A 23,833-nucleotide genomic window follows, 5' to 3' on the forward strand; every position below is an offset into this window, starting at 1 on the left:
GCTCACCGCATAGCATCTGTTGCTCACTTGATAGTAGTGATTGCTCACCTGATAGTATCTGGCGCTCACCACATAGTATCTGGTGATATCTGGTATACCACATGGTGAAAGGCAGATGATGTGTATCTCAGCCCCTCTTCATAGCCTCATAACACCGGATGTGAGCTGCATATGATCTTCTGATAAGATGGAGTTTAAAAGACAGACTCTACAGAATCAGGAAATGTTTGAACCGTATTTCTTCTAGAGAAGATAACGAAACATATACAGGAACATCAAATTAGATGCACAGGCAAGTTTGTTGACCCCAGAGGCCTATAAAGGAAACAGTAATGATATTCATCTCTGATGATGCTGATTATTTGTTTTGAAAATCAACCTGGGCCACTTTGCATGTCTGTATCACGCAAAGAGCTTTACATATCCTCTTCACTGGTGTAGAAAAAAAACAAAAAACAAAACATTTACTGGAACTGTCACTGTCGCTGCTGACGGGAACAATACAATAATGAATGAGCCTGGAGATGTAAAGAAATGAGATACTGTATATGAGCATAACGTGAGTTGAAGAGGAGCAGAAACACATCACGACGCCGGAGAAAGAAGAACACCTTCCACCAGGATTCATTATCATTCACATTTATAGTGTAAGTAGAGCTATTCTAAGTGGTTCTGTTTTCCATGATAATTCTTACATGATGTAGTTGTTATAGTGTTATAGTTGTGAAATTAGATTAATATCTCAAGTTTGATCTGAACATCTGAGTGATGAAATACACTTGTCTCTCAGAAATGGATCAGAAATGGATTTCAGTCTTCTTCCTTCTCTCAGGTCAGTGTGAACTTTGTCTCTAGTAGGAGATTCATTTGCTCTAATATTAGAAGCCAATGAATAATTTTAATGTGTGTCTGGAAGACGGTTCCTTCTTAAGTCAGTGTATTTACCCTCTATACATTATGTTTTTGTGGACAATACTTTGTGTCTTTGTTTTGTATGTGTTTCAGACAGAAGAGTTTGCATATTAGCATTTTGAGCAGTGCTTGATTTGCAGTGCTTCCCTGATATATGTCAAACTGAGCTGTATATGCTTCAATTCCACCGGTGTTGCTGTGCATTTGGGGTGTCAAATGTGTGGGACTAGAGCAGTAGTATGGTGCCAGGGGGTCACAAGAATGGTGCTACAAGACATACCTTATCTAACACAAGCTCTCCTGAATGGCTCCACCCACAGGCCATGGAAGACAGGTTAATTTCGATTAGGAATTTCTGTTGGGTGAGCTCATTACTGAGGGAATGTTTCTATTGGCTGCTGAACTTGAAGCATTTTTCCACACTATCCCAAAGATCCATGGTTTGGTTGTGAAGGAAGGTGTCACAAAATATTTTTAACCCCAAGAAAGGGTCGCACTGTAAAGAATTGAGAAGCCCTGGTTTAGAAGAAGTGAATGCGCAATTTCTATATTCATAGTGACTATTTACTGCAGGTGGTTCCAGTTTGTGCTTGGTTTATTATGACCAGCTGTTGAAATGATGTCACCTGTAAGCTGGCTAATTTGAATGCCTGAGGTTCTAAAGCACATAGATTGTTTTATGACTGGCTGTAGATAGAAAATGACAGGATAAGAGGAAAGGAAAATTCTGTCTAAGAGAGCTGAAAGTGAAGGAGATGGCAAATCCAATCTGCTAAAAGATGAATAGAAAAATCAAAGTGAGATCAATAATTACAATTATAACTTGCCCAAGATCTGTGGATAAATTAAATGACCAAATGTCTTAGTTTGGTCATTTAAGTTTATATATGTTCACTGCTTTATCATGGTTTGCTATTGTTGATGAAAATAACAGTAAACAGTATAGTAGACTGAAACATAAAGACTCAGGTTTGTCTTATTTCGTTCAACAAACTATTTGATGGCTCATAAAATAAAGACTACTGTATTATGAATTTGTAACATTTACCTTTTTACAAAACTATTCTAACATTAATGGTGTAGTTTTGGTGAAAATATACTTTATGACATTTTATTAAACAGTTAATTACATTAAAATGTTATTTTTTTTCTTCTCACATCTGTAGTAATTTCAGAACAAACCATGTAACATATAAACTCAGTTCTGCTATCATTTCTAAGATAATTTCAGTAAGATGTGTTAGATTTTCATAAATGTCACGTTTTAAAAAAATTACTTAAAATTTGTATATTTTCAATAGACGTGTGGTGGAATCTTGATTTGAATTCCAACTTTCATTGATGATGTCATAATGGCACTGAAGCTGATTGGCTGTGCTTATTTGAAATGTTTCCACTGAAGTCTGCTTTTCCTTTCTGCTATAGCTTCACAACCTTCTCACTTCTCTTTTAATTCCTTAATTTTTTCACCCATCCATCTATGCATTAAACAGCTGTTTTTTTTTTCATTATTTATTAAACTTGAACTCATCAAAACCTCATGTTAGAGGCTGATTAGTTTTCCACCATCTTTTCCCATACGCTTTTCCTTTATTCTACATTTCTTTGTCTTCTTTCTTTCTTTCTTTCTTTCTTTCTTTCTTTGTTTTGGTTATGTTTTTCTTTCCTTCAATTGTTTTTTTAATTTTCTTGCTTATAATCTTTCATTTTTATTTTGTATTCTGTGACTCAACTTATTCGTACAATTACGATGTTATGATAATTTCTTGCATTGCACACACCGTATTTCTGTTGGTCTAAACCAACTTAAAGTGCCACAGAAAATGTTCAGGCCTGTGTGATTCCACCCCAGTAAGTGTCACAAACTACTTGAAAACTTGGCATTGAAGTTTTGAAGCTTTCGAAGCTTTGAAGCTTATACCTACTACACCCACATAAGCAATGATCCCACTTTATATTAACAATCACAAATGTTCCTTATATAGTGTCTTCTTCAAAAGCTTAACACCAGATGAAAAACAAACAAAAAGTAACATATCGCTGCTGTCGAAAGAAAACCTTATATCTCCATTTTTGTCATTTTTTAAGTTTTTGACATACTTTGAAAAAAGCCTGTTGGCCTTTACATTGTGTGTAAATTTCATGATGAATGGACCAAAAAGAACTGGCCCAAAATTACTTGTAAAAAACTTGACTTACATTAAAAATAAAGTAGGTTCTTCCTTCTCCTGTTAAGTTATAATTTGTGAGATTACAGGTTTTGTTTTGACAGCAGCCATATGTTAAAATAAATTTTGGATTACTGATCAATTTAATTGCATTAACTTGCAGTGTCTGAACTGGTAGTGACTCGACATTAGCTTAAGCTGTTACAGATGCTGGCCATTAGGGGACATTGTAGTTTATTATTGGTGCTTTCATTGATTTGGATAAGATGGCCACAATTCAGCATTCATTTTCTGACATTTTATCTGGTGGGGCTAGTGATCAGGTTGAAACTGTTGGTGGTCTTGAATCTCCCCCTTTCATCCCTGTCCCTGGTGTTACTTATAGAAAGTATGCAGAGAAACAGATGGACTACAGTCTTAATGCAACAGCATAATGTACTTAAATGTGTAATATGATTAACTGCTGCTTTACCAACAAGATTTTCAGATTTTTCAGATTATAACAAATATAGCCTACTATATTAGGGTACTTACACTGGATCTGCATAGGAAATGTCAAATTTCCCAACATTTATCTAGCTGCAGCAGTATGGTTCTCTTTAGATTCGGTGACCTAAGTTCTGGGTTTAAAACACAAAGTAATACTCCCTCAGCTTACTTAACCCTTTCGGTCATTTTAAAGTTTAATAATACTGGAAAAATAGTTTTAATAAAATTTGGATAATGAAACCTGTTCTGTAGGGTTAATATGAAAATAACTAATTGAAATTAATGTGTTTGCACCCCCCACACACACATTAGCAGTGAGAATGGAGACTACAAAAATGTGAAAATATCAAATTTAGACTGAAACTGATGTTTTCTTTTCAAATTTGAGACACAATCTGAGTGTAAAATTCCTCCCAACCACTTACACACAGATACAATTAATAAAATGTAGTTTTAAAATTATAAGTTAGTATGATTTGAACTGCAAGTTTCAGTTTGACATGGGACAGATATTTTGTTCAGTGGTGGAAACTTGAGTGAAAAAAAGTTTTGCCTTCAAATGTACTTAAGTATCAAAAGTAGAACTACTAAAAGATTATTTATGGCTCTAATGTCCTACTATAATTTTTGTAACCAAACTCTTGCTTTATCAACTCAGGGTAGGTGAAAATACTCTAGTGTCACTCTTTTAACATCAGTATTTTAATAGAATGTCATTAATTATTCTGACACTTATGTCTATTAAATTATCATAAGCACAAAACACTGAAAGCAAACGATTTCCATTAGGTAGAACCAAGTGGCTCTGAAATAACCTTTTGCGAACAAGCAATGTTTCCGTTAAGATTTATTTGGAACTTAGTTTAAATAAAAAATTTGTCTAAATTTAAAGAACTGTAAATTTAATAAACACTTGCTTTAAACACAGCTTCGCAAATGAGTTTTGCTTTACTATATTGCATCTGTAGGTCTCTGTTCATAAACATAAACTAGTCAGAATGAATTTACTATAAAATGAAATAGTGTTTGTATAAATTCAGAAAAAAGACACGTCAGTCACAACTGCACATGTGTGCATATTTCTATATTGTGGTCTATTTACACAAAGTTAGGTTAGTTCCATCATTTATGTTGAATAGACACTGGTTGTGAATTACATTTACTTCGTTACTGACCACCAGTGGTCTTGTTTGTATTAATCACCACGCCCCATGACAGAAAATGTCAAACATGTTGAAATAGTCTAAACAAGAAGAAATGTTGATGTCAAGTTTTTGCCAATATACAGAAAAAGGTTTGTAAATTATTTGATTATTATGATATTAACTGAGCTAAATGTAATGTTTTTTGGGAGTTCTTCCTTTTGACTGGGAAACATTATTGCTGTTCCTTACAGTTAAACACATTATGTTAGTAATATTGCCATTCCCTGTGCCGATGAAGTGTAAGCACTCTCATAATGTAGAAAATTCCACCTACTGTGTTGCAATCAGAAAAAAAGTAGTTCACCCTATTACACATAAATTCATAAGAGAAAATATGTTGTGTCAATATACACTTGTGTAAATACATGAGCAAAAACTGAAGTTGAAGTGTGAGTCTGTTTACATGAGCAGTACTACAATAATCCATCTGTAACAGTGAATGCTTTGCCAGTAGTAAGACTGCTGTTGCATATCAATGTATTAGTGTATACTGCCCTACAGTAAAGTGTTATCTTTTTGTTTTGCTCCACTGAAATGCCATCTCAAAATCCCGCCTCATGTTACTCACAGCTATCTATGGTCTGTCTGCATACGTTCCTCATCTGTATCACTTTGTGAATGAGAATAAAACCTGGACTGAAGCTCAGAGCTACTGCAGACAGACCTACACTGATCTGGCCACGATCAACAACATGGAGGAGATGAAGAAGCTGAATGACACTGTGAAAGATAAATCTGCTAAGGTTTGGATCGGCCTAGAAAAAGTGACCTGGCAGTGGTCTCTGCAAGATGGAACAGTCTACAGAGAAGGACAGTCATACAGTAACTGGTATACAGGAGAACCAAACAGTAAAGCTGGAGAGGTGGTTTGTGTTCGGATGTATGGAGGTTGGAGCTGGGATGATGACGACTGTAGCCGTTTATTACCTTTCGTGTGTTTTGAAGGTAAGAACTCAGAAATGATGGCTGACTGTGACCGATGACGTACACTGTAAAAAATTATTGTCAGTTCAACCTATTGAAAAATACTTTATGTGGTAACATACAATTGAATTTGTTTTACTTTTTTTCCATGGTTTCATTTGTATCTAATAATTAGGCAGATGTGTTTTATTGTACTGTCCATTTTTTGTATGTGCAAAATAATGAAAAATTTATTTGAAATGTATTAACAAATTTGCTGTTAACACTTTTCAGAAAGAAAAAATAGTTACGTATTTATTAATTACACAAAGAGCTGGCGTGATGCTCAGAGCTACTGCAGAAAGAACTACACAGATCTGGCCAGCGTGAGGAACCAGGCTGAGAATAACGAGATAAAGAAGGTAGCCAATGGAGCAACGGTTTGGATCGGCCTGTTCAGAGACTCCTGGAAGTGGTCAGATGAAAGTTACTCCTCATTCCGATACTGGAAGCAAAACCAGCCAGATATTTATAGTGGAAAAGAGAACTGTGCTCATATAGTAATGACTGATGGGGGCTACTGGAATAACGCAAATTGTGAAACAAAGTTTCCATTCATCTGCTCTGAGAGTGAGTTGAATTTTAAAATGTGTGCAATTATTTAGGTTCAAGTTCAGTTACTTACTTAATTTTACACATTGCTAGTCATGCCATGAGGCAAATTCATGTTTACTTGTGGAACCTAAAGTTGAACTGGATAGAAATATTTTAACATAAGAAATTTAGGTAGACACATATGCAGTACATTAAATGTACATGTTCAAAAATATTCAAAATATGCAAAGATGTAGCTCATCATATATTGTTAATAATTTCCAGAGAAAAACTCTACATACATGTTGGTTAAGGAGGCAAAGACCTGGCGTGATGCTCAGAGCTACTGCAGAGAACATTACACAGACCTGGTCAGTGTGAGGAACCAGACTGAGAACCAGCAGATATTTGATTCAGCAAAACAGTCAGTCAGTGACAGTGTGTGGATTGGCCTGTTTAATGATTCCTGGAAGTGGGCAGACCAGAGTAGCTCTTCATTCCAATACTGGGCATCGGAACAGCCAGATAATAATGGTGGAAATCAGAACTGCACTGCAGTGTTTATGGCTGAGCAGGGCCAATGGCATGATGTAAATGGCAACAGCCAGCTTCCATTCATCTGCCATCAGAGTGAGTTGCATTTTCTATAATTTATGCATTTTATTTTCTAATTTCAAGTGCAGTTATCTTTTTTCAATTTACACGTTATTAGTAAAACAATGTGTCACTGATCATGACTTCAACACACTTTACCTGATTATGTAAACTGGACTCTGGTCTAAATTATGCACTGATCATTTTCTCTTTTCCTTTTTCTTCCAGATAAGCTGATCTTGATCAAGCAGAATCTGACCTGGAGAGAAGCTCTGAGATACTGCAGAGATCATCATGTGGATCTGGTCTCAGTTCACTCTGAGGAGATCCAGCTCTGGGTGAAGGAGGTGGCACAGAAAGCCTCCACTGAACATGTGTGGCTGGGTCTGCGTCATACCTGCACTCAGGGTTTCTGGTACTGGGTGAGTGGCTTTTCCATCTGCTACCAGAACTGGGCTCCAGGTAACGGGACAGGAGGAGAAGACTGCAGCCCTGTAGAGAGAACTGGAGCGGTGCAGTCTAGAGGAGGTCAGCAGTGGGTCAGCCTGCCTGAGGACCAGAAACTCAACTTCATCTGCACCACCTATGAAGGTTAGTTACTCAGTGTGTGAGTGTGTATCTGAGTGTCTGTGGCTTTACATGCTTTTTTATAGACTACATTTAAAAATGTGCTGTTCTGTTGTATTTTTGTAGATTGAATGAAAACAGTGATGAAGAATGAAAACAGGCTGTGTTCCATCGTCTGTCCCCAACATCAGTGGATCCACATTACTGTCATGTCTATGTTTGCATGTCTGTACAGATTAAGGGAACTAATAAGATGCTTAACACTTTTTTTTGTGTCTCAAAATTTGCAACTAAACCTATTTAGAATTGCTACAGAGATTGAAGGCGATAAGCAGACATCAAATAAGTTTTAATTCATTTAAATCATTATATTTTGATTCTTTTTTGTTTCTTGTTTCTGAGCATTATTTTTGGTAATATGATTATTATAATAATTAGTAATTAGTAATTATTAGAAGTTGTAGTAGAGGTGTTAGTAGTACCAATATTGGTGGTGGATTCATTTATTCTTTTTTTCAGTTATTTCCAATTGTAACATCTGCTTTATGACACTAACAAACCCTGGAGTGTTATGGCCCATTTACCTTTTTACAAAACTGTAAACTGTAACATATAAAGCCAACAACATGTTAATAAAATCTCTTACAAGCTTAAAATGTTTTTGTTTTAACAAAAGTGAAAGTTTTTTTTTTTTCATGGTCCTAGAACCACTAGGATCTTGTTTAACATATGATTAATATGGTGACTTTAATAGACTCCACTAGGCATTTGTTTTGTTTATCTTCTAGAGTGTATCCCATTTATCCAATGCTCTGTGTAATATCTTGTAATTGTTTACTCATGAAATCCTGTATTATTCCTGATGTTTGTACCCTTGTTATGACACAAACTGCTGAAGTTGCTGAAAAAGTACACATACACACATATAAAATACTCTTACTAAAGGTTTTATTCAAGCTAACTTCATACTAATTACTGCTGTGTTTACATTCATTGTATCACCTCTGTTTACTTTTTTAATTGTTGGTTAAGCAATAAAGTTGGTGAAGGCATCAGCACTGTGTGTCTTTATTTGCTTTTAACTGCATTAAACTGCATTTTTTTCCTCATACACACTAAAATAGTATTGGGTGCTTACCTCATAGTATCAGGTACTCACCTAATAGTATCGGGTGTTCACCACAGAGTATCTGGTGCTCACCACATAGAATTGGGTGCTCACCACATAGTATTGGGTGCTTACCTCATAGTATCAGGTACTCACCACATAGTATCAGGTGCTCACCACATAGTATCTAGTGTTCACCACATAGTATCTGTTGCTCACCTAATAGTAGTGATTGCTCACCTTATAGTATCCGGCGCTCACCACATAGTATCTGGTGATATCTTGTATATCACATGGTGAAAGGCAGATGATGTGTATCTCAGCCCCTCTTCATAGCCTCATAACACCGGATGTGAGCTGCATATGATCTTCTGATAAGATGGAGTTTAAAAGACAGACTCTACAGAATCACGAAATGTTTGAACCGTATTTCTTCTAGAGAAGATAGAGAAACATATACAGGAACATCAAATTAGATGCACAGGCAAGTTTGTTGACCCCAGAGGCCTATAAAGGAAACAGTAATGAGATTCATCTCTGATGATGCTGATTATTTGTTTTGAAAATCAACCTGGGCCACTTTGCATGTCTGTATCACGCAAAGAGCTTTACATATCCTCTTCACTGGTGTAGAAAAAAAACAAAAAACAAAACATTTACTGGAACTGTCACTGTCGCTGCTGACGGGAACAATACAATAATGAATGAGCCTGGAGATGTAAAGAAATGAGATACTGTATATGAGCATAACGTGAGTTGAAGAGGAGCAGAAACACATCACGACGCCGGAGAAAGAAGAACACCTTCCACCAGGATTCATTATCATTCACATTTATAGTGTAAGTAGAGCTATTCTAAGTGCTTCTGTTTTCCATGATAATTCTTACATGATGTAGTTGTTATAGTGTTATAGTTGTGAAATTAGACTAATATCTCAAGTTTGATCTAAACATCTGAGTGATGAAATACACTTGTCTCTCAGAAATGGATCAGAAATGGATTTCAGTCTTCTTCCTTCTCTCAGGTCAGTGTGAACTTTGTCTCTAGTAGGAGATTCATTTACTCTAATATTAGAAGCCAATGAATAATTTTAATGTGTGTCTGGAAGACGGTTCCTTCTTAAGTCAGTGTATTTACCCTCTATACATTTATGTTTTTGTGGACAATACTTTGTGTCTTTGTTTTGTATGTGTTTCAGACAGAAGAGTTTGCATATTAGCATTTTGAGCAGTGCTTAATTTGCAGTGCTTCCCTGATATATGTTTTTTTTTATTTTTTTATCAAACTGAGCTGTATATGCTTCAATTCCACCGGTGTTGCTGTGCATTTGGGGTGTCAAATGTGTGGGACTAGAGCAGTAGTATGGTGCCAGGGGGTCACAAGAATGGTGCTACAAGACATACCTTATCTAACACAAGCTCTCCTGAATGGCTCCACCCACAGGCCATGGAAGACAGGTTAATTTCGATTAGGAATTTCTGTTGGGTGAGCTCATTACTGAGGAAACGTTTCTATTGGCTGCTGAACTTGAAGCATTTTTCCACACTATCCCAAAGATCCATGGTTTGGTTGTGAAGGAAGGTGTCACAAAATATTTTTAACCCCAAGAAAGGGTCGCACTGTAAAGAATTGAGAAGCCCTGGTTTAGAAGAAGTGAATGCGCAATTTCTATATTCATGGTGACTATTTACTGCAGGTGGTTCCAGTTTGTGCTTGGTTTATTATGACCAGCTGTTGAAATGATGTCACCTGTAAGCTGGCTTATTTGAATGCCTGAGGTTCTAAAACACATAGATTGTTTTATGACTGGCTGTAGATAGAAAATGACAGGATAAGAGGAAAGGAAAATTCTGTCTAAGAGAGCTGAAAGTGAAGGAGATGGCAAATCCAATCTGCTAAAAGATGAATAGAAAAATCAAAGTGAGATCAATAATTACAATTATAACTTGCCCAAGATCTGTGGATAAATTAAATGACCAAATGTCTAAGTTTGGTCATTTAAGTTTATATATGTTCACTGCTTTATCATGGTTTGCTATTGTTGATGAAAATAACAGTAAACAGTATAGTAGACTGAAACATAAAGAGGTTTGTCTTATTTCATTCAACAAACTATTTGATGGCTCATAAAATAAAGACTACTGTATTATGAATTTGTAACATTTACCTTTTTACAAAACTATTCTAACATTAATGGTGTAGTTTTGGTGAAAATATACTTTATGACATTTTATTAAACAATTAATTACAATGTTATTTTTTTTCTTCTCACATCTGTAGTAATTTCAGAACAAACCATGTAACATATAAACTCAGTTCTGATATCATTTCTAAGATAATTTCAGTAAGATGTGTTAGATTTTCATAAATTTCACGTTTTAAAAAAATTACTTAAAATTTGTATATTTTCAATAGACGTGTGGTGGAATCTTGATTTGAATTCCAACTTTCATTGATGATGTCATAATGGCACTGAAGCTGATTGGCTGTGCTTATTTGAAATGTTTCCACTGAATTCTGCTTTTCCTTTCTGCTATAGCTTCATAACCGTCTCACTTATCTTTTAATTCCTTAATTTTTTCACCCATCCATCTATGCATTAAACAGCTGTTTTTTTTTTTCATTATTTATTAAACTTGAACTCATCAAAACCTCATGTTAGAGGCTGATTAGTTTTCCACCTTCTTTTCCCATACGCTTTTCCTTTATTCTACATTTCTTTGTCTTCTTTCTTTCTTTCTTTCTTTATTTCGCTTATGTTTTTCTTTCCTTCAATTTTTTTTTAAATTTTCTTGCTTATAATCTTTCATTTTTATTTTGTATTCTGTGACTCAACTTATTCGTACAATTACGATGTTATGATCATTTCTTGCATTGCACACACCGTATTTCTGTTGGTCTAAACCAACTTAAAGTGCCACAGAAAATGTTCAGGCCTGTGTGATTCCACCCCAGTAAGTGTCACAAACCACCTGAAAACTTGGCATTGAAGTTTTGAAGCTTTCGAAGCTTTGAAGCTTATACCTACTACACCCACATAAGCAATGATCCCACTTTATATTAACAATCACAAATGTTCCTTATATAGTGTCTTCTTCAAAAGCTTAACACCAGATGAAAAACAAACAAAAAGTAACATATCGCTGCTGTTGAAAGAAAACCTTATATCTCCATTTTTGTCATTTTTTAAGTTTTTGACATAATTTGAAAAAAGCCTGTTGGCCTTTACATTGTTTGTAAATTTCTTGATGAATGGACCAAACGAACTGGCCTAAAATTACTTGTAAAAAAAAAACCTGGTTCGCTTGACTTACATTAAAAATAAAGTAGGTTCTTCCTTCTCCTGTTAAGTTATAATTTGTGAGATTACAGGTTTTGTTTTGACAGCAGCCATATGTTAAAATAAATTTTGGATTACTGATCAATTTAATTGCATTAACTTGCAGTGTCTGAACTGGTAGTGACTCGACATTAGCTTAAGCTGTTACAGATGCTGGCCATTAGGGGACATTGTAGTTTATTATTGGTGCTTTCACTGATTTGGATAAGATGGCCACAATTCAGCATTCATTTTCTGACATTTTATCTGGTGGGGCTAGTGATCAGGTTGAAACTGTTGGTGGTCTTGAATCTCCCCCTTTCATCCCTGTCCCTGGTGTTACTCATAGAAAGTATGCAGAGAAACAGATGGACTACAGTCTTAATGCAACAGCATAATGTACTTAAATGTGTAATATGATTAACTGCTGCTTTACCAACAAGATTTTCAGATTTTTCAGATTATAACAAATATAGCCTACTATATAAGGGTACTTACACTGGATCTGCATAGGAAATGTCAAATTTCCCAACATTTATCTAGCTGCAGCAGTATGGTTCTCTTTAGATTCGGTGACCTAAGTTCTGGGTTTAAAACACAAAGTAATACTCCCTCAGCTTACTTAACCCTTTCGGTCATTTTAAAGTTTAATAATACTGGAAAAATAGTTTTAATAAAATTTGGATAATGAAACCTGTTCTGTAGGGTTAATATGAAAATAACTAATTGAAATTAATGTGTTTGCACCCCCCACACACACATTAGCAGTGAGAATGGAGACTACAAAAATGTGAAAATATCAAATTTAGACTGAAACTGATGTTTTCTTTTCAAATTTGAGACACAATGTGAGAGCATAATCCCTCCCAACCACTTACACACAGATACAATTAATAAAATGTAGTTTTAAAATTATAAGTTAGTATGATTTGAACTGCAAGTTTCAGTTTGACATGGGACAGATATTTTGTTCAGTGGTGGAAACCATGTACTTGAGTGAAAAAAAGTTTTGCCTTCAAATGTACTTAAGTATCAAAAGTAAAACTACTAAAAGATTATTTATGGCTCTAATGTCCTACTATAATTTTTGTAACCAAACTCTTGCTTTATCAACTCAGGGTAGGTGAAAATACTCTAGTGTCACTCTTTTAACATCAGTATTTTAATAGAATGTCATTAATTATTCTGACACTTATGTCTATTAAATTATCATGAGCACAAAACACTGAAAGCAAACGATTTCCATTAGGTAGAACCAAGTGGCTCTGAAATAACCTTTTGCGAACAAGCAATGTTTCCGTTAAGATTTATTTGGAACTTAGTTTAAATAAAAAAATTGTCTAAATTTAAAGAACTGTAAATTTAATACAAACTTGCTTTAAACACAGCTTCGCAAATGAGTTTTGCTTTACTATATTGCATCTGTAGGTTTCTGTTCATAAACATAAACTAGTCAGAATGAATTTACTATAAAATGAAATAGTGTTTGTATAAATTCAGAAAAAAGACACGTCAGTCACAACTGCACATGTGTGCATATTTCTATATTGTGGTCTATTTACACAAAGTTAGGTTAGTTCCATCATTTATGTTGAATAGACACTGGTTGTGAATTACATTTACTTCGTTACTGACCACCAGTGGTCTTGTTTGTATTATTCACCACGCCCCATGACAGAAAATGTCAAACATGTTGAAATAGTCTAAACAAGAAGAAATGCTGATGTCAAGTTTTTGCCAATATACGGAAAAAGGTTTGTAAATTATTTGATTATTATGATATTAAATGAGCTAAATGTAATGTTTTTTGGGAGTTCTTCCTTTTGACTGGGAAACATTATTGCTGTTCCTTACAGTTAAACACATTATGTTAGTAATATTGTCATTCCCTGTGCCGATGAAGTGTAAGCACTCTCATAATGTAGAAAATTCCACCTACTGTGTTGCAATCAGAAATAAAGTAGTTCACCCTATTACACATAAATTCATAAGAGAAAATATGTTGTGTCAATATTCACTTGTGTAAATACATGAGCAAAAACTGAAGTTGAAGTGTGAGTCTGTTTACATGAGCAGTACTACAATAATCCATCTGTAACAGTGAATGCTTTGCCAGTAGTAAGACTGCTGTTGCATATCAATGTATTAGTGTATACTGCCCTACAGTAAAGTGTTATCTTTTTGTTTTGCTCCACTGAAATGCCATCTCAAAATCCCGCCTCATGTTACTCACAGCTATCTATGGTCTGTCTGCATACGTTCCTCATCGGTATCACTTTGTGAATGAGAATAAAACCTGGACTGAAGCTCAGAGCTACTGCAGACAGACCTACACTGATCTGGCCACCATCAACAACATGGACGAGATGAAGAAGCTGAATGAAACTGTGAAAGATAAATCTGCTAAGGTTTGGATCGGCCTAGAAAAAGTGACCTGGCAGTGGTCCCTGCAAGATGGAACAGTCTACAGAGAAGGACAGTCATACAGCAACTGGTATACAGGAAAACCAAACAGTAAAGCTGGAGAGGTGGTTTGTGTTCGGATGTATGGAGGTTGGAGCTGGGATGATGACGACTGTAGCCGTTTATTACCTTTCGTGTGTTTTGAAGGTAAGAACTCAGAAATGATGGCTGACTGTGACCGATGACGTACACTGTAAAAAATGATTGTCAGTTCAACCTATTGAAAAATACTTTATGTGGTAACATACAACTGAATTTGTTTATTAACAACATACTTTGATTGAAAAAAAAATCATTTGAAGTATTCATTAGTTTATGTACTTTTTACCACAATATTTTTATGTTTAACTGACAACCATTTTTATAAATGGATGAATTTATTTGCTGATCACTAGTGTGCATTATTTTATAATAAGCTTGTCCCTCAGAAGAAAGTGGCAGCAAGATTTTTCAGTCTTTATCACCAGCATCTGTATTGGAAAGTAAAATGCCACTGTTCACTCTGTTGTTGGACAGTAATATAGACACATTTCTCTGTATCCAGACAAGAAATGAAAAGCAACTGACTCAAAACTAATTCATAATAAAAGTGATTGGTAGTCACTGAATTGTGAGTGAACGTTTTAAATATGTGACTATGCAACACAATTTTGAAACTACAGCCATTACAGTCTAACAATACATGTTGTGAGATGAGACATCAGAGAATGTCATAATAAACCTGTTTTTTTAATCATTTTTATTTAACGTTTGATTGCCGGAGCAACAGAGGGGAAAAAAAAAAGCTTTCCTAAAGTTTTTCTAGTTTCTGTGTGTGATCAGAAAGACAAAAAGATGTTTACAGAAATTGGATAGTATATACAAATAAATACTGTAGGAAAGCCTACACTATTCAATCATGTAAACACTAAGCTATAATTCAATAGTAATTGTTGCTGGGGACCAAGCATATTTTTACTCAGCTCAGCTCAGAGTAAATTTGATGGTTACTTTCTTCCAGATTGCAATAAACTGATTTTGTCCTGGTCAAAGGTTAGCAAGCTAATTTGTCCTTCTTCCTAACTAAGCCGACAGCTTTTCTGTATTAGTTTAACCTGCTGCACACGTGCAACTGAATTTATTTTACTTTTTTTCCATGGTTTCATTTGTATCTAATAATTAGGCAGATGTGTTTTATTGTACTGTCCATTTTTTGTATGTGCAAAATAATGAAAAATTTATTTGAAATGTATTAACAAATTTGCTGTTAACACTTTTCAGAAAGAAAAAACAGTTACATATTTATTAATTACACAAAGAGCTGGCGTGATGCTCAGAGCTACTGCAGAAAGAACTACACAGATCTGGCCAGCGTGAGGAACCAGGCTGAGAATGACGAGATAAAGAAGGTAGCCAATGGAGCAACGGTTTGGATCGGCCTGTTCAGAGACTCCTGGAAGTGGTCAGATGAGAGTTACTCCTCATTCCGATACTGGAAGCAAAACCAGCCAGATATTTCTAGTGGAAAAGAGAACTGTGCTCATATAGTAATGACTGACGGGGGCTACTGGAATAATGCAAATTGTGAAACAAAGTTTCCATTCATCTGCTCTGAGAGTGAGTTGAATTTTAAAATGTGTGCAATTATTTAGGTTTAAGGTTAGTTAATTACTTAATTTACACATTGCTAGTCATGCCATGAGGCAAATTCATGTTTACTTGTGGAACCTAAAGTTGAACTGGATAGAAATATTTTAACATAAGAAATTTAGGTAGACACATATGCAGTACATTAAATGTACATGTTCAAAAATATTCAAAATATGCAAAGATGTAGCTCATCATATATTGTTAATAATTTCCAGAGAAAAACTCTACATACATGTTGGTTAAGGAGGCAAAGACCTGGCGTGAAGCTCAGAGCTACTGCAGAGAACATTACACAGACCTGGTCAGTGTGAGGAACCAGATTGAGAACCAGCAGATATTTGATTCAGCAAAACAGTCAGTCAGTGACAGTGTGTGGATTGGCCTGTTTAATGATTCCTGGAAGTGGGCAGATCAGAGTAGCTCTTCATTCCGATACTGGGCATCAACACAGCCAGATAATTATGGTGGAAATCAGAACTACACTGCAGTGTTTATGACTGAGCAGGGCCGATGGCATGATGTAAATGGCAACAGCCAGCTTCCATTCATCTGCCATCAGAGTGAGTTGCATTTTCTATAATTACAATGTGTCACTGATCATGACTTCAACACACTTTACCTGATTATGTAAACTGGACTCTGGTCTAAATTATGCACTGATCATTTTCTCTTTTCCTTTTTCTTCCAGATAAGCTGATCTTGATCAAGCAGAATCTGACCTGGAGAGAAGCTCTGAGATACTGCAGAGTGAATCATGTGGATCTGGTCTCTGTTCACTCTGAGGAGATCCAGCTCTGGGTGAAGGAGGTGGCACAGAAAGCCTCCACTGAACATGTGTGGCTGGGTCTGCGTCACACCTGCACCCTCAGCTTCTGGTACTGGGTGGATGGAGAGTCTATCTGCTACCAGAACTGGGCTCCAGGTAACGGGACAGGAGGAGAAGACTGCAGCTCTGTAGAGAGAACCGGAGCGGTGCAGTCTAGAGGAGGTCAGCAGTGGGTCAGCCTGCCTGAGGACCAGAAACTCAACTTCATCTGCACCACCTATGAAGGTTAGTTACTCAGTGTGCGAGTGTGTATCTGAGTGTCTGTGGCTTTACATGCTTTTTTATAGACTACATTTAAAAATGTGCCATTCTGTTGTATTTTTGTAGATTGAATGAAAACAGTGATGAAGAATGGAAACAAGCTGTGTTCCATCGTCTGTCCCCAACATCAGTGGATCCACGTTACTGTCATGTCTATGTTTGCATGTCTGTACAGATTAAGGAAACTAATAAGATGCATAACACTTTTTTTTTTTTGTGTCTCACAATTTGCAACTAAACCTATTTAGAATTGCTACAGAGATTGAAGGCGATAAGCAGACATCAAATAAGTTTTAATTCATTTAAATCATTATATTTTGATTCTTTTTTGTTTCTTGTTTCTGAGCATTATTTTTGGTAATATGATTATTATGATAATTAGTAATTAGTAATTATTAGAAGTTGTAGTAGAGGTGTTAGTAGTAGCAATATTGGTGGTGGATTCATTTATTCTTTTTTTCAGTTATTTCCAATTGTAACATCTGCTTTATGACACTAACAAACCCTGGAGTGTTATGGCCCATTTACCTTTTTACAAAACTGTAAACTGTAACATATAAAGCCAACAACATGTTAATTAAATCTCTTACAAGCTTAAAATGTTTTTGTTTTAACAAAAGTGAAAGTTTTTTTTTCACGGTCCTAGAACCACTAGGATCTTGTTTAACATATGTTATGATTAATATGGTGACTTTAATAGACTCCACTAGGCATTTGTTTTGTTTATCTTCTAGAGTGTATCCCATTTATCCAATGTTCTGTGTAATATCTTGTAAATGTTTACTCATGAAATCCTATATTATTTCTGATGTTTGTACCCTTGTTATGACACAAACTGCTGAAGTTGCTGAAAAAGTACACATACACACATATAAAATACTCTTACTAAAGGTTTTATTCAAGCTAACTTCATACTAATTACTGCTGTGTTTACATTCATTGTATCACCTCTGTTTACTTTTTTAATTGTTGGTTAAGCAATAAAGTTGGTGAAGGCATCAGCACTGTCTGTCTTTATTTGCTTTTAATTGCATTAAACTGCATTTTTTTCCTCATACACACTAAAATAGTATTGGGTGCTTACCTCATAGTATCAGGTACTCACCTAATAGTATCGGGTGTTCACCACAGAGTATCTGGTGCTCACCACATAGAATTGGGTGCTCACCACATAGTATCAGGTGCTCACCACATAGTATCTAGTGCTCACCACATAGTATCAGGTGCTCACCGCATAGCATCTGTTGCTCACTTGATAGTAGTGATTGCTCACCTGATAGTATCCGGCGCTCACCACATAGTATCTGGTGATATCTGGTATACCACATGGTGAAAGGCAGATGATGTGTATCTCAGCCCCTCTTCATAGCCTCATAACACCGGATGTGAGCTGCATATGATCTTCTGATAAGATGGAGTTTAAAAGACAGACTCTACAGAATCAGGAAATGTTTGAACCGTATTTCTTCTAGAGAAGATAGAGAAACATATACAGGAACATCAAATTAGATGCACAGGCAAGTTTGTTGACCCCAGAGGCCTATAAAGGAAACAGTAATGATATTCATCTCTGATGATGCTGATTATTTGTTTTGAAAATCAACCTGGGCCACTTTGCATGTCTGTATCACGCAAAGAGCTTTACATATCCTCTTCACTGGTGTAGAAAAAAAACAAAAAACAAAACATTTACTGGAACTGTCACTGTCGCTGCTGACGGGAACAATACAATAATGAATGAGCCTGGAGATGTAAAGAAATGAGATACTGTATATGAGCATAACGTGAGTTGAAGAGGAGCAGAAACACATCACGACGCCGGAGAAAGAAGAACACCTTCCACCAGGATTCATTATCATTCACATTTATAGTGTAAGTAGAGCTATTCTAAGTGGTTCTGTTTTCCATGATAATTCTTACATGATGTAGTTGTTATAGTGTTATAGTTGTGAAATTAGATTAATATCTCAAGTTTGATCTAAACATCTGAGTGATGAAATACACTTGTCTCTCAGAAATGGATCAGAAATGGATTTCAGTCTTCTTCCTTCTCTCAGGTCAGTGTGAACTTTGTCTCTAGTAGGAGATTCATTTGCTCTAATATTAGAAGCCAATGAATAATTTTAATGTGTGTCTGGAAGACGGTTCCTTCTTAAGTCAGTGTATTTACCCTCTATACATTTATGTTTTTGTGGACAATACTTTGTGTCTTTGTTTTGTATGTGTTTCAGACAGAAGAGTTTGCATATTAGCATTTTGAGCAGTGCTTGATTTGCAGTGCTTCCCTGATATATGTTTTTTTCAAACTGAGCTGTATATGCTTCAATTCCACCGGTGTTGCTGTGCATTTGGGGTGTCAAATGTGTGGGACTAGAGCAGTAGTATGGTGCCAGGGGGTCACAAGAATGGTGCTACAAGACATACCTTATCTAACACAAGCTCTCCTGAATGGCTCCACCCACAGGCCATGGAAGACAGGTTAATTTCGATTAGGAATTTCTGTTGGGTGAGCTCATTACTGAGGGAATGTTTCTATTGGCTGCTGAACTTGAAGCATTTTTCCACACTATCCCAAAGATCCATGGTTTGGTTGTGAAGGAAGGTGTCACAAAATATTTTTAACCCCAAGAAAGGGTCGCACTGTAAAGAATTGAGAAGCCCTGGTTTAGAAGAAGTGAATGCGCAATTTCTATATTCATAGTGACTATTTACTGCAGGTGGTTCCAGTTTGTGCTTGGTTTATTATGACCAGCTGTTGAAATGATGTCACCTGTAAGCTGGCTAATTTGAATGCCTGAGGTTCTAAAACACATAGATTGTTTTATGACTGGCTGTAGATAGAAAATGACAGGATAAGAGGAAAGGAAAATTCTGTCTAAGAGAGCTGAAAGTGAAGGAGATGGCAAATCCAATCTGCTAAAAGATGAATAGAAAAATCAATGTGAGATCAATAATTACAATTATAACTTGCCCAAGATCTGTGGATAAATTAAATGACCAAATGTCTTAGTTTGGTCATTTAAGTTTATATATGTTCACTGCTTTATCATGGTTTGCTATTGTTGATGAAAATAACAGTAAACAGTATAGTAGACTGAAACATAAAGACTCAGGTTTGTCTTATTTCATTCAACAAACTATTTGATGGCTCATAAAATAAAGACTACTGTATTATGAATTTGTAACATTTACCTTTTTACAAAACTATTCTAACATTAATGGTGTAGTTTTGGTGAAAATATACTTTATGACATTTTATTAAACAGTTAATTACAATGTTATTTTTTTTCTTCTCACATCTGTAGTAATTTCAGAACAAACCATGTAACATATAAACTCAGTTCTGCTATCATTTCTAAGATAATTTCAGTAAGATGTGTTAGATTTTCATAAATTTCACGTTTTAAAAAAATTACTTAAAATTTGTATATTTTCAATAGACGTGTGGTGGAATCTTGATTTGAATTCCAACTTTCATTGATGATGTCATAATGGCACTGAAGCTGATTGGCTGTGCTTATTTGAAATGTTTCCACTGAATTCTGCTTTTCCTTTCTGCTATAGCTTCATAACCGTCTCACTTATCTTTTAATTCCTTAATTTTTTCACCCATCCATCTATGCATTAAACAGCTGTTTTTTTTTCCATTATTTATTAAACTTGAACTCATCAAAACCTCATGTTAGAGGCTGATTAGTTTTCCACCTTCTTTTCCCATACGCTTTTCCTTTATTCTACATTTCTTTGTCTTCTTTCTTTCTTTCTTTCTTTCTTTCTTTCGCTTATGTTTTTCTTTCCTTCAATTTTTTTTTAATTTTCTTGCTTATAATCTTTCATTTTTATTTTGTATTCTGTGACTCAACTTATTCATACAATTACGATGTTATGATAATTTCTTGCATTGCACACACCGTATTTCTGTTGGTCTAAACCAACTTAAAGTGCCACAGAAAATGTTCAGGCCTGTGTGATTTCACCCCAGTAAGTGTCACAAACTACCTGAAAACTTGGCATTGAAGTTTTGAAGCTTTCGAAGCTTTGAAGCTTATACCTACTACACCCACATAAGCAATGATCCCACTTTATATTAACAATCACAAATGTTCCTTATATAGTGTCTTCTTCAAAAGCTTAACACCAGATGAAAAACAAACAAAAAGTAACATATCGCTGCTGTCGAAAGAAAACCTTATATCTCCATTTTTGTCATTTTTTAAGTTTTTGACTTAATTTGAAAAAAGCCTGATGGCCTTTACATTGTTTGTAAATTTCATGATGAATGGACCAAACGAACTGGCCCAAAATTACTTGTAAAAAAACCTGGTTCCTTTGACTTACTTTAAAAATAAAGTAGGTTCTTCCTTCTCCTGTTAAGTTATAATTTGTGAGATTACAGGTTTTGTTTTGACAGCAGCCATATGTTAAAATAAATTTTGGATTACTGATCAATTTAATTGCATTAACTTGCAGTGTCTGAACTGGTAGTGACTCGACATTAGCTTAAGCTGTTACAGATGCTGGCCCATACGGGGACTTTGTAGTTTATTATTGGTGCTTTCATTGATTTGGATAAGATGGCCACAATTCAGCATTCATTTTCTGACATTTTATCTGGTGGGGCTAGTGATCAGGTTGAAACTGTTGGTGGTCTTGAATCTCCCCCTTTCATCCCTGTCCCTGGTGTTACTTATAGAAAGTATGCAGAGAAACAGATGGACTACAGTCTTAATGCAACAGCATAATGTACTTAAATGTGTAATATGATTGACTGCTGCTTTACCAACAAGATTTTCAGATTTTTCAGATTATAACAAATATAGCCTACTATATAAGGGTACTTACACTGGATCTGCATAGGAAATGTCAAATTTCCCAACATTTAGCTAGCTGCAGCAGTATGGTTCTCTTTAGATTCGGTGACCTAAGTTCTGGGTTTAAAACACAAAGTAATACTCCCTCAGCTTACTTAACCCTTTCGGTCATTTTAAAGTTTAATAATACTGGAAAAATAGTTTTAATAAAATTTGGATAATGAAACCTGTTCTGTAGGGTTAATATGAAAATAACTAATTGAAATTAATGTGTTTGCACCCCCCACACACACATTAGCAGTGAGAATGGAGACTACAAAAATGTGAAAATATCAAATTTAGACTGAAACTGATGTTTTCTTTTCAAATTTGAGACACAATGTGAGAGCATAATCCCTCCCAACCACTTACACACAGATACAATTAATAAAATGTAGTTTTAAAATTATAAGTTAGTATGATTTGAACTGCAAGTTTCAGTTTGACATGGGACAGATATTTTGTTCAGTGGTGGAAACCATGTACTTGAGTGAAAAAAAGTTTTGCCTTCAAATGTACTTAAGTATCAAAAGTAAAACTACTAAAAGATTATTTATGGCTCTAATGTCCTACTATAAGTTTTGTAACCAAACTCCTGCTTTATCAACTCATGGTAGGTGAAAATACTCTAGTGTCACTCTTTTAACGTCAGTATTTTAATAGAATGTCATTAATTATTCTGACACTTATGTCTATTAAATTATCATGAGCACAAAACACTGAAAGCAAACGATTTCCATTAGGTAGAACCAAGTGGCTCTGAAATAACCTTTTGTGAACAAGCAATGTTTCCGTTAAGATTTATTTGGAACTTAGTTTAAATAAAAAAATTGTCTAAATTTAAAGAACTGTAAATTTAATACAAACTTGCTTTAAACACAGCTTCGCAAATGAGTTTTGCTTTACTTTATTGCATCTGTAGGTCTCTGTTCATAAACATAAACTAGCCAGAATGAATTTACTATAAAATGAAATAGTGTTCGTATAAATTCAGAAAAAAGACACGTCAGTCACAACTGCACATGTGTGCATATTTCTATATTGTGGTCTACTTACACAAAGTTAGGTTAGTTCCATCATTTATGTTGAATAGACACTGGTTGTGAATTACATTTACTTCGTTACTGACCACCAGTGGTCTTGTTTGTATTAATCACCACGCCCCATGACAGAAAATGTCAAACATGTTGAAATAGTCTAAACAAGAAGGAATGTTGATGTCAAGTTTTTGCCAATATACAGAAAAAAGTTTGTAAATTATTTGATTATTATGATATTAACTGAGCTAAATGTAATGTTTTTTGGGAGTTCTTTCTTTCTTTTGACTGGGAAACATTATTGCTGTTCCTTACAGTTAAACACATTATGTTAGTAATATTGTCATTCCCTGTGCCGATGAAGTGTAAGCACTCTCATAATGTAGAAAATTCCACCTACTGTGTTGCAATCAGAAAAAAAGTAGTTCACCCTATTACACATAAATTCATAAGAGAAAATATGTTGTGTCAATATTCACTTGTGTAAATACATGAGCAAAAACTGAAGTTGAAGTGTGAGTCTGTTTACATGAGCAGTACTACAATAATCCATCTGTAACAGTGAATGCTTTGCCAGTAGTAAGACTGCTGTTGCATATCAATGTATTAGTGTATACTGCCCTACAGTAAAGTGTTATCTTTTTGTTTTGCTCCACTGAAATGCCATCTCAAAATCCCGCCTCATGTTACTCACAGCTATCTATGGTCTGTCTGCATACGTTCCTCATCGGTATCACTTTGTGAATGAGAATAAAACCTGGACTGAAGCTCAGAGCTACTGCAGACAGACCTACACTGATCTGGCCACCATCAACAACATGGAGGAGATGAAGAAGCTGAATGACACTGTGAAAGATAAATCTGCTAAGGTTTGGATCGGCCTAGAAAAAGTGACCTGGCAGTGGTCT

General features: G+C 35.3%; 2 protein-coding genes and 2 long non-coding RNA genes across 5 annotated transcripts in view; all 4 read left to right on the top strand.

Moving 5' to 3' along the window:
* The first annotated feature begins 498 nt into the window (after positions 1-498).
* LOC118804322 (macrophage mannose receptor 1-like) lies at positions 499-7,801 on the top strand. Its single transcript, XM_036564803.1, has 7 exons — positions 499-647; positions 791-832; positions 5,345-5,719; positions 5,972-6,307; positions 6,557-6,901; positions 7,094-7,456; positions 7,559-7,801. Exons 2-7 carry the CDS (start codon positions 793-795, stop codon positions 7,561-7,563), a joined length of 1,464 nt encoding a protein of 487 aa, XP_036420696.1. The 5' UTR covers positions 499-647; positions 791-792; the 3' UTR covers positions 7,564-7,801.
* Positions 7,802-9,230: 1,429 nt separating this feature from the next.
* Positions 9,231-14,200, top strand: LOC118804329. Its single transcript, XR_005006976.1, has 3 exons — positions 9,231-9,379; positions 9,523-9,564; positions 14,095-14,200. It is a non-coding gene; the product is annotated as an uncharacterized LOC118804329 (long non-coding RNA).
* Positions 14,201-14,370: 170 nt separating this feature from the next.
* Positions 14,371-23,833, top strand: part of LOC118804326 (macrophage mannose receptor 1-like) — a 9,876-nt gene continuing 413 nt past the window's right edge. The window contains exons 1-5 of one of the 2 annotated variants that reach the window (XM_036564811.1): positions 14,371-14,469; positions 15,583-15,918; positions 16,167-16,511; positions 16,640-17,002; positions 17,105-17,664. In XM_036564811.1, coding sequence (XP_036420704.1) covers positions 14,403-14,469; positions 15,583-15,918; positions 16,167-16,511; positions 16,640-17,002; positions 17,105-17,109 — 1,116 coding nt within the window. In that variant the 5' untranslated portion in view covers positions 14,371-14,402 and the 3' untranslated portion in view covers positions 17,110-17,664. Of the gene's footprint in view, positions 14,470-15,582; positions 15,919-16,166; positions 16,512-16,639; positions 17,003-17,104; positions 17,665-23,833 lie in introns of those variants that run through there. The other variant, XM_036564810.1, reaches the window with a different exon arrangement.
* Positions 18,762-23,814, top strand: LOC118804328. The gene is made up of 3 exons (XR_005006975.1): positions 18,762-18,910; positions 19,054-19,095; positions 23,622-23,814. It is a non-coding gene; the product is annotated as an uncharacterized LOC118804328 (long non-coding RNA).

This window comes from Colossoma macropomum, unplaced genomic scaffold, assembly GCF_904425465.1.
Source record: "Colossoma macropomum unplaced genomic scaffold, Colossoma_macropomum, whole genome shotgun sequence".
Lineage (NCBI taxonomy): Eukaryota > Metazoa > Chordata > Actinopteri > Characiformes > Serrasalmidae > Colossoma > Colossoma macropomum.

What these genes read in the sequence shown, in the direction of transcription:
- LOC118804322 (XM_036564803.1), top strand. Translation starts at nt 793, where the DNA reads ATGGATCAGAAATGGATTTCAGTCTTCTTCCTTCTCTCAG. An exon ending in AGTCTTCTTCCTTCTCTCAG is followed by an intron (nt 833 to 5,344) that starts GTCAGTGTGAAC and finishes TGTTACTCACAG; the next exon opens with CTATCTATGGTCTGTCTGCA. An exon ending in TCCATTCATCTGCTCTGAGA is followed by an intron (nt 6,308 to 6,556) that starts GTGAGTTGAATT and finishes AATAATTTCCAG; the next exon opens with AGAAAAACTCTACATACATG.